This window comes from Leiobunum rupestre, chromosome 4 (genome assembly GCF_980474605.1).
Source record: "Leiobunum rupestre chromosome 4, qqLeiRupe1.1.hap1, whole genome shotgun sequence".
Lineage (NCBI taxonomy): Eukaryota > Metazoa > Arthropoda > Arachnida > Opiliones > Sclerosomatidae > Leiobunum > Leiobunum rupestre.
In genome coordinates, this window is record NC_143387.1 from 48,176,620 (window position 1) to 48,187,866 (window position 11,247).

At 37.9% G+C, this 11,247-nt stretch overlaps 1 protein-coding gene across 5 annotated transcripts in view; it reads left to right on the plus strand.

Annotated features, from left to right (window-relative positions):
* LOC149948061 (ETS homologous factor-like) overlaps positions 1–7,504 on the plus strand; it is a 51,409-nt gene extending 43,905 nt beyond the window's left edge. For 4 of the 5 annotated variants that reach the window (XM_090172990.1, XM_090172994.1, XM_090172992.1 and 1 more), the window contains exons 2-9: positions 3,969–4,035; positions 4,133–4,292; positions 4,358–4,639; positions 4,697–4,840; positions 4,907–5,011; positions 5,083–5,181; positions 5,286–5,481; positions 5,732–7,504. In XM_090172990.1, the coding sequence (XP_090029116.1) occupies positions 3,969–4,035; positions 4,133–4,292; positions 4,358–4,639; positions 4,697–4,840; positions 4,907–5,011; positions 5,083–5,181; positions 5,286–5,481; positions 5,732–5,879 (1,201 nt within the window). In that variant the 3' untranslated portion in view covers positions 5,880–7,504. The remainder of the gene's footprint in view (positions 1–3,968; positions 4,036–4,132; positions 4,293–4,357; positions 4,640–4,696; positions 4,841–4,906; positions 5,012–5,082; positions 5,182–5,285; positions 5,482–5,731) is intronic. The other variant, XM_090172991.1, reaches the window with a different exon arrangement.
* Positions 7,505–11,247: the final 3,743 nt, after the last annotated feature.

The following is an 11,247-nucleotide window of genomic DNA, read 5'->3' on the forward strand; positions in this document are numbered from 1 at the left end:
AGAAACAAATTACATTTTACCAATTAGTTCCATGTCGAAAAATAAATACTACTCCAGACCACTCGCCCAAAAGCGTCCATTTTCGGTACAAATAATAACTTGAATTGTTCATAAAATACTTAGACGCTTCTTTATACGCGAATAGAGCCGCTCAAACACCGGTTTTTGGGAGTTTTATTTAAGCGCATGACTTCTTCATTTCTCTTTTGTACATATTTTCCCAAGTCTTGACTGGCGCGAGCGATACCAGCCTATTCGAGATCCTGAATATGACAGGCATCTCTTTGGAGAGAGGTTTACTTATTGCGTACACACACCGACATTGCGCACGTTTGATTTTTTTCCAAAATACAATCACGAATACGGTATTCAAGCAATTGGTAGCCTACGATCATATTTGAACAGCCAAGTCAATCACTCGAACGAAATCATTTGGAGGATGCCTACTAAGCGCCTCCCTCGATAAAACGTTCATTCAAATACATTTTATTTCACTTTGTTGTAATCAATTTCTACTTAAATTATTCCACATCGTTTTAATACGTGGTACACCCCCTTTTTCAAGTCTTCGTAAATATTTTTACGTTGTTGTAATCAATTTGTACTAAACCCGCCACTTTTCAAATATTTTGAAGTTTTATTCCATTTTGTTTAAATATTCAACTTTTCAAATCTTTAAACATTATTCCATATTGTTTAAATCAATTTGTACTAAACCCGCAACTTTTCAAATATATTAAAGTTTTATTCCATATTATTATTAATACGTGGTAAACCGGCCACTTTTCAAATCTTTCCAAATTATCATTGAACGATTAGTGGCTTTGGATTTTTTATTAACTTTCTTCGAAATTGCAATTAAGGACTTTCTGGGTCAAATTTCGCCCGAAAGTGTCTCTTTTAAAAGTTTGTCCAATCCCCATTTTTCTTTTAGCGTTCTTAGAAGTCGCCGTCCTTAAATAGGATTTGACTTGTTTTTCATGAATCCTCGAACTTGGACAGGCAGCGCGCTAATCTACTTCCTGGTTCTTTTTACGATTCTATTTCTGAAAGACCCCGCGAGGTAGCGCTCACGATGTTGTTTTCGTTCGAGGTTTTTCGTTTCCTCGTTCTGACGAATATACGGACTTGATTCGCTATCGCCGTACATTTTTTTCTCTCAACTTTAGAATTTAAAGAAACGTTCGTTTTGTATTTTCCAAAATTTAAGTCAGTCGTTCCCTTTTCAACCGTCACAAGCGCCGCCTAATTCATTTTTATTTTATTTCACTTTATTTATATACAGAAAGCCGTTTGTGATTGGATAAAAATGAATTTACAATTGTTCAACATTTCGTTTATTATTGGGTTAAAAATAACAAAGACTAGCCAATGAACGAACCTTTCTACATATTTGCCACGAATAAAAAAACTAACTTTAAAACTATTTATTAAAAGGCATATACAATGAAGTTTACTTCACGAATTTTGCTACGCTAAAATGCTTCTAGGACGTAATTTGTTACGCCGTGTTTTGCTCTACGTAAAACAGTGCGGCGATTTTAATGTTGAATTACGTTCTGTAAAGTCTTGTATAAATTTCAGTGCCTCGGGGAAAATAAAATGTATCAGACGCGAGCGAGACTTAAAAAACGTGGAAAAAAAGCTATACTTAAACGAAAAATACGTCTTCCGGTAACCGGCTGTTAGCGAACAAGAAACTGAATTTATGTTTAGGTCTCATCATTGAAATAAGTTATAGGCCAGTACAAAACCGGGCACGCGTGTTTTTCTTACATTCCACGATATGTTTTTTATTTTTATCGCGAGATGCACCAGGCTATTCGTCTTGACTTCGCGTGCTTGCGTCTAGTTAAGCGCCTTTAGAAAAATTTAAATAAAAAAAGGCTCGGTCATCTTTTGTTATAGAAAATGAACCCGAAGTAAATTTGCTTTCGGGTAAATTTTACGAACTTCAATTTTCCCATACTCTCCGGTAATTGTCATAAACAAATAAAACACGTTCTAAAATAGCGTTGCATTTTTATTTTTGTAAAGTAGAATTTATTTTCAACGCGAGTTTTTATTTTTGATATAAAAAAAATTCGATCTTGAATAATGATCCGTTTGAGATTTTCTCTTCCAGATAGAGATATCCCATTTTATAATCAGTCCCTTCAATTCAATACAGACATCCTAAAAATGGGTCTTTTGATAATTGAAGTCTTTTGCGTATTTGGGTCGCGTTCTATTTATACCTTTTTAATTATTGAGTTCGCCGCCGAAAGGACCGCGTATTGAATAGACGCAAAGGCATTTTGGGTTTCATCATTACGCGAAATATGGTTGCGGATTAAATTGGCCACCTTTAAAAATTGCCGTTATTAATGAGGCTTTAAAAACATTTACTTTTATTAGAGTCCCGCTATATTTATACAGCGTCTTCGTGTGATTTCCATCTTGAATTTCGGCTTGTTTTAGGAAATTCCCTCGAAACCGGGTATAGTTGGTTTAGGTGAAAGACCGAATACGGATACTTTACCTTCTCGCCAACTTTAATTTAACTACGAGCTGAGCCTCGAGTAGGTAATTTTGCAAGGGCTGGACGTAAAAGGGGGGAGGGGCGGGCAGTCGAGTTCTCTCCCTTCAACCGGACTTTCATTCAGTCTTCGGTCTAATTTTAAAAACAAGTTCACGACGTTATATAGTAAGACGTGACCAAAATATCAATCGTCTTTTATTAAGAATCTCGAACTCTTTTTTTTTATGGTTGAGGAAGTGGGTCTCACCCATTATAACCTTGGCTGAAAGCGCATCTCTGCAACGTGCCATCAGAAATTCCGAACATTTTCACGCGTCTTTTTAAATAGCGATTTAGTATTTCCCAAAAAGATAAAGATTGAAACGTAATTTTTTCGCTAATATGTTCGCGAAATCTAAACTGAGGTTAATTGCGTGGGAAAAACGGTTTTTTTTGGTCGCTTTAAATATATCAGCTAAAACTAGAATTTAGCCAATTTGATTTGTCTGACGATAAATTTTCTTTCAGCGATTTGACATCGGGCTATTTTACTAATTTTACGAGTAGGTTTTCTAGTTATAGAGACTTTATTACAACGAACGCGCGTAGGCTCTTTTCAAGAAATACAATCGTTCAATAAATTTCCAAAGATTTTTCGAATAAATAATCGTCTCGAAAGCTTTTCGCGAAAGTGAAATATAAAGTTGATAGCGCCCTTGGCCTAGAATTCACTCTCGAAAATCCTTCTTCGCCACTGACGCCGGCTTTTCTTCTAATAAGATATTTGTTAGGAACTTGTTCTTTTATTGGCTTCTTACATTGTTTGCTCTATTCAAACAAAAAGGAGTGAAATGGAACGAGTATTCGCGAGAGATTTCCATCGAATTCCTCCCAAATACTCGATATTATTGATACGCGCGACAGACGCGGACAGCAATTTCATTGGGTCGCGTCAATTGTTTTAAGAGGCGCGGTGATAATGGTAGTAATGCCTTTTTAAAAGTGAATGAAAAGAACACTCTTTTGTATCCACTTCAATAATCTAGTTGCCGATGTTTGTTAAATATACTTCAAGTCAAGTCTCTTAAATGTTGTTGTTGTACCTGTCAAGTGTGGGATTCCCACTTTTTATTCCGTGGCCAAATGAGCCTCGTCTCCTGACACCCTTTATCAGCGGCTACCAATTACTCGCATTGACGACTGAATTTCGGCCGCACGTAGGGTTTATGTTCGTTCCGAGTGTCCGTTGCTTAAAATTTGTAGCTCAATAAAATATATTACCAGTAATAAATACGTTTCGTAGCCGCGTTAAAATTGATTAGAAGGATACGATGTACGCTAGTCGTGGAAAACATTTTTAACGGCGAAGGTTTCGTGCCAATCATTTCTTTTCAATGTCTTCTTACTTCCAAGTCAAGGTCGTCCCTTGGACAACTGTTCGTTAATTCCGAATTTTTTTCCTTCGCAGGCCGCTGAGACAGCAAATTATGCCCCACAAAATGATGCTGAGCACAGATTTATTTCAAGGGCCCGAGGTAAAATTTCAGTTTTTTCTTTAACACTCCGCGGTAGTCGTTTACGAAGCGCGGGTTTTCCACGGTACTGATAGAAAGTTACGCGTCTCTCTTTCAGCCCATGTTTAGTATGGACGAAACCTTATACGAGCCCGAAATGCTGAAAAACGAGAACTCGTACACAAACCTGACGTCTTCGTACTACGATCCCAACACCGGAACCGATCACGTTCCTCAACAAATGCACGATCAACACCAAATAGACACCTCGCCCAATGGTACGCCGAACGCCGTTATCGCTCTTTGGTACATTTTTTAATAACCCCGAAATTTGGACTCGTAGATTACCCCACGGACTATTACTCCGATCTCCCTCCTCTGGAGAGTGACAGTCTGTGGCGGATAAAGCCTCCGAATCAATGGTCGCAAGACGAGGTTATAGACTGGCTCTTTTTCTGGGCCGACAACAAAGGTTACGACAAGGAGGAAATTAACACGGCGTCCTTTCGCATCGGAGGGCACCAGCTCTGTCAGATGACCAGGGAGGACTTTTGTCACTGCGACGCCAATTACGGTACGGAAATCTACGACGAATTTCAAGTTCAGAGACAAAATTACAACTTTCGTAAGTTCATCTCTCACTGCCAGTGTCTTCGTGGCTCTAACCGTTTATTCCATTTAGACAATCCGCAACTTTCCGATATCCAACCCATGCTTCAACAAGAGTTTGACGTCCCGGAACCAATCGACTGGCCGACCAGGGACAGAGTGAACCAATGGGTGCCAGTCATGAACGGCGACATGCAAAGGAGGAGTCCTTATTCGAGTACGTCTCCCACGAGGTATAACTGAGGAATTGCGATCGACTCTAACGCCATTACCCAATTTGTAGATTCTGACCAGGAAAGTACAAGTAGTAGTATGACTACTGTCAATGAAAAAGCCATGAACTATGGTTTTATGCCTCAAACTCGGATGGTCGCTAAGCCCGGAATGGGTTAGTATTTTATCACCTTTAAGGACTGATTCGAATCGCCATGCTAACAATGTCTCTTATAATTTACTCAGCGCCTATGACGCCTATTGGAATGAAGAAAATGGCCACCGCCGGTGTTAGCAGAAGAGGCCGGCCGAGGAAAACCGACGCCAAGTCCAGAAACAGACAAGGTACGCAAATTACAGTCAAGTCTAAAAAATAGCTATCGCTAATCAGTTTAGTCATTTTCGCGTTTTCACTTGGGCAATTTATACAATTTTTTTATTGGCTTTAGGCAAAGGTAACGGCAAACTATGGGAGTTCATTCGGGACCTTTTATTGAACCCTGCCACGAATCCGAGCTTGATTCGATGGGAAAGACGAGAGGACGGTATCTTCAAATTTGTGCAATCGGACAAAGTGGCGAGATTGTGGGGCGACCGCAAACAGAATCCCAGGATGACCTACGAGAAACTAAGCCGCGCAATGAGGTCTGTACATTTTTATCTATTTATTAGTAGTGATCGCTCAGTACGCTTTTGGTACGCTTAAACTTCATTTTCTTCGTTTGCCGCTTCCGGTTGGATTTTCTGGTAAATTTGAATTTTTCCAAATTCCCGTTTGTTTTTGTCGCACGATGCATGCTCGATATTACCCGACTAGATCCTTTCCCGGCTTTTTGCCTTTAGATGTCTTTCGGTGGATTTCCGATTCTTTAAAGGGGTATTTCTTTCGATTTAGGACGTACTACAGTAAGTCGATCATAGTGCCAGTTCCTAAGAACGAGGGCCTTCCTAAAAAACTCGTTTACAAGTTTGGACCTAAAATTCCGAAGCATGAATATTTGGGACTGACATTCCTTTTCGCATCCGGAGTCCGACTCTCTTGAACTCTTACATTTTGGTGTTGGTTTTGGTGATGGTTTTATTTTTACAGCCGAAACGTCCCGTGGTGGTGGTGGTGATGGTGGTGGTGGTTGATACACTTGGTGCCAAAACACTATCTTAAACTCGTACTTTGTTTCTCGAACGCTCTCCTATAAATAAGTAGTTTCAATCTCTAGTCACAAAATGGACGTGTTTTTAAAACTTTTTTCGTTCCATGTTTCGAAACGTTTTTACTTTACTCTCGCCAAGATATTATTACAAGAGCCAAGTGCTATTACCCGTATTTGGAAGGAGGTTGGTTTACAAGTTCGGCCCCAACGCGACAGGATGGAGGCCTCTACATCCAGGCGTCATGTAAAAACGACGTCCAGCGCTCCAAAAAATCCCCTTTGCTCAAATACAAATATTTAGAGCGTTATTTTTAATACAAAGATTTATACAAAAGTGCGACGATCGAAGATTTATGCGAAAGTGCGAGGGAAAACGTTAAAGGACTAGAAAGGGTTTCCCCCTTTTTCGCGAATTTCGAAAAGTTGTGATCCATTTTTTTTTGTATCGAAAAGGAATTGACCTTCTTCTCAGAAGCTTCCCCCATACGCTCACACAAAACAATTGTTCCTGATTATATATTGATTTTATTTACGCGTGTTTTTGTTTTATTTGTTGTTTGAGTGCAAAACTCGCAAATTTTATTTTCTCGAACTGATCCCAGTTTTAATTTTATCGTCGAAACTAACTGGGATCCTCGGAAAAATCAAATAGTTTATAAGTATCCCGGTTAAGCCCCCAAAATTGCGCTCGGCAATTCCGTTGAGAGTCCCCTCCCCGCGCGAATTTATATAGATATATCATTATAAATTACAATTATTCTAAAACCCAGTGGTTTCTTAGGAGAAAAATTATCCCGGTGATTTTAAAATACTTAAAAATACGCTCGAAGTTGATAGTAAAATTTTTAAAGAATTTTAAAGATAACGTATTTTTATAAATAAAATTTCAATTTTTATCGGGCTACTGTTAATGTTCTCAGTAGGGATTACGTTGCTACAAATTGAATATTTAACGAACAATTCTCTAAATTTCGTTACTTTGAGGTATATTTAATTTTTATTTATAACAATTGAACTGTAGTTCGAAATTTAATTGCCTCCTTTTTAAAAACGACTCCCAGCGCTTAAAAATACAACGAATAAGTCAACAATATAAAGCCTTTAGTAAATGCTGTATTTTTGTACAAATTAAAGTACTTACGTCAGAACAAATTTACGCAGCACAATTAAGGGTTATAAATAGATGTGTACATATATAAATATATACAAAATATATATAAGATAAAAAAGAAAAGTTATTAGAAAATATATTTCGGAAAATCAGTATTTTTGCGATAATTTTTAGGAGGTTTTTTGGTGAAAAAGACCCAACAGATTGTCATTTTGATCATTATATATCGAATGTTGACTGCGTTTTCTTATATTTTGTTTACTTTTACGAAGAACGATAAGAGTTTTTTGTTTAAAATCTTTGTTCTTTTTCCATCTGTATATAAGTTCAGGTGTTTCCATTGTTTTGCTCACTATAATTGTCTTAAATATTTTCTATTTTTCATCTCATAAAAGTTCGCAATAAAAATAAAAATTTTCTCTGAAATTGTAGGTGTTCTTTTTATGAATAGTTTACTCAAAGTAAAAGTATTTCATTATAATCCACTTCTGCTTCTTGCGAACAGTGCATTGCATCTTTAATCGAGTTTTAGATTGAAAATTGAAAATCGACCACATTTGGCAGAGCTACCGAAGAGACTACTGATCGTCGATGATTTCTAAATCTACCAATGGATTCATGACATTCGTCCTTCCAACATTTCTATTTTTTTCAGTTAAGTAAAGCATTTAATTAAAAGAGATCTGATAAATTCTAGATAACCGGGACTGTGGTTGGAGCGAGTCAAGAAGGGGAGTAGCAGCGCCAGCCCAAGAATTTCAATAATTATAATAAGCTCAGCTAATACCCAAGGAACCACAGTCAACTAGTGACTTTTGAAGCCAATTACTGGTAGCAGGGTTTAGGGTGGTGGAAAACCCTTCATGCCACGCTAGCCAACTGCTCCCTACATTTATTATTACCGTTAACCTCAGCAAGTATTTATGGTAAGGGGAAACCCCCTGTAACCAGCAGGGAGATAACTTACATACTCAACGCAGAAGGAATAGTTTCTATGTCCGTTGCAAAATTTAGGGACAGCCGGTACCACTAAGCTATTCATACTAGGCTTCTTGTAAAGGCTTACCCGACTAAATGGAAGTGTGGAAGGCTTTAAGTAAAAGCAGGACAACCCTAGCGTACCCCGAAAAAGCTTAGATCCCTCATTAACTCGTATATATATTAACTCTCTTTAAGTTGACTTAATTGTTAAATTGTATTGATTAATGGTGTGCAAATACCATTTTTTGGGGATCGAATCGAATATCAAATATTTTTTTCGAGGCACGTCAAATACCAAATCGAACATTTAAAACGTTAAATAATTTTGCAAAAATCCAAGCCAGTTAACTGATCAAATACCAAATAGTATTTCGAATATAAAATTATTCAACTTATGTAAAATGTTAAGAATTTAATTCCATAATTTAATAAATTTTTGACTTATCATTCAAATAAATAGACCAAATGCACTTTTTTACCCACAAAGTTACTTAAACCTTTCTCCCGGTTTTGTTTTAGACTTGGTTTTAGTTTTACTTTTTGTTATTCTATAAAATTTCAAAACAGAAAACAGTGCAGGCCAGTAGGCGCTAGAATAAACAATTAAACAGCTTTTGCCTTTCGCTAAGAAGTTTTAATACACAGAGTATGGACGCGCAAGGTAGCTCTTTATATGGTCCTTGCCGCTGTGGCCTAAAGAGTTGTCAGAAATAAGGACTAGTTCGAAATTTTAATTGATGGCCTGGAAACTCAACAAATTAGAAAAAGACCCGCGGTTATTCGACCAGTTGCAAACTATTGGAAAATACCAAATACTTTTTCCCTCCCTTTTCGAATATTCGACTATTTGATCAGAAAAAGCGAATATTATCACGCACTTCCGGTAAAATGTCAGTGGGAAATTCGAATTACAGTTGTGTTTAAAAATGTATTTGCGCGCTTGATACTACTCGCAGTAAGGAAAATAAATTGCACCATTTAAATGTGATAAATCTATAGAACTAGGAATTGAAGACATTTTGAATAAAATTTACCATTGTAAGATTGCCACTAAGTAGAGTTCGATTTATTTATTATTTATTAAACAGGGAAATCGCCGGAGCTATACATTACTGGATCTTTTTGGAGTAATACGACTCTAAAATTGAACCGTTAAAGGGAGTATAACCTTTTCAGGAATTTGGGGCAATACATAATTTCATCATCTCATTTTCCTAACCACGTGTGAAATAGAGTGGTTTTTGAGGAATTATCCAACTAAAAGTATCCGCGCTTTGGTACTGCTTCAATTTCTCATATCTTCTAGAACGCGTTTCGTGAATCTAAAACCACGTACCTCATTATTAAGAAATTACATTTGAATAAATATCCAAACTATAATGAAAATAATTAATTTATAGCTCTGATATTGTTGTTTATATGTTAATTAAGGGTTCATTTAAAAATAAAGGTTTCAAGTGAGAAAACCTCTTCAGGGCGGGCACTCTAATAGAAGAATTGGGTGTTTCTACTATCGTTCTAGACTAGCGCCATGAGCGAGAAAAGAGAGAAGCTAACGATTAATTTTTCTACGTCAATAAAGAAGGAATTGTTCCATCGCGAGCTTGAGTTAATAATTCTTAAAATGCGAGGTCAGTGTTAATTTTAAATATTTTGCAGTGACGGGATGGCCAAAACAATGTGGGTGTTGTCAAACTGATAGGTGCTAAAAACCTTTTGGCTTTTTATTGATATGGAATTAAAAAGTACGTTGCTAAGAAAACCACAATGTTTTCTCTCGGGAAAATAACGCATATGTTTTGTTTTCAAGTCCTAAACTAGCGGGAATAAAAAATGATTATATTTACTGCGTAGCTATTGATGTTGAACGTAGTACCCACGCCACGTCAAATATATCTGAAAAATAAACGGATATAAATTGTCCTCGGTGTCCGAAGACTACATAAGTAATAACTTATTTATGACTGATATAACTTTTCTTATTAAACTATAGACAGTTGAAATAGTTAATCGATGGTGTCTTAAAGGTGGCTATTTCTAAAATCGATACTTGCCAGTTGTTATTACAATTTGGTGAATTGGCCTACATTTGAATATTGGCGAATGTCGCAAAAGCTGCCATGCGAATCTTCACCAGAATTTTTCTCGTTCTGTTCGTGATCTACTTGTATCTCTACGCTGTGCACGTGTTCGTGAACATCGTGATTAACTTGCACAACAAAGACGATTTCTCCGGGACTATTTTCTCCGGAATCAGTTACGTCATTAAAACCTTTAGCGTAGCCATCATTACACACTGGATTCGCATCGTGCGTAATCCGAATTTTTCGAAGAACTCGCTAACGCCAATTTCAAGGTGGACTGTGGAGTCGAGTAAGCATTGCTTCCCGGGATATATTGGCATCTGGGTCGTGTCCAGCGCGGCGTTTATCTACCGTACTTACCGGATCGTGGAATGGCTGTCCAAGGAAAATCTACAAGTGTACTTCACCTATTCCATATACAACTTTAACTTGACGCGACATCATATTCCCGAAGTGACGGCCAAGGGTTTGATTGCTTTAGACTGGGGTAACTATAACTTTCTCTTCCTGGTCACCGCCATACAGTTCACTGCGTTCTTGAAAGCGTGCGGTAAACTGAATGGCGCCTTTGAGAGGGTGATGGACATGGTCGACGAAATCAGGGCCGTCAGTTACAAACGATCCGTTCTATCCTTGAACCAATTTCGAGTTTTGGACCGAGAATTCAAGAGCCTACTGGCCGAGTTCAGATCCGTCGAGAGCCGATTCTCGCTGCCTCTCTTCTTGTGGATCTCGGAGTCCGTCGCCTACACCATACTCACCTCGAGAAGGATAAAACTGAGCAACTTCAACCGAATCTCTCCCTACGCTCTGGCGGTTGATTCTTTGTTTTACACGACCATCTACGGGACAGTCTTGTTCAGTTCGGCGCGCATTGATGAGGCTTACAAGAGTCTTTGCTGCCGGTTGTCGGAGAAAGCTTCAGAGATTCCATCCGATTTCCAGGAGCTCTACGTCCAGTACGACCTGACTCTAAAATCGGTTTTTTCCACCAGATGTTGCTTAACTGGGTTCGGCTTCTATTACATAGACCGAGCCTTCGGTTTGACCACTGTAGGAATGGTGTTCACGTATTTAGTCATAG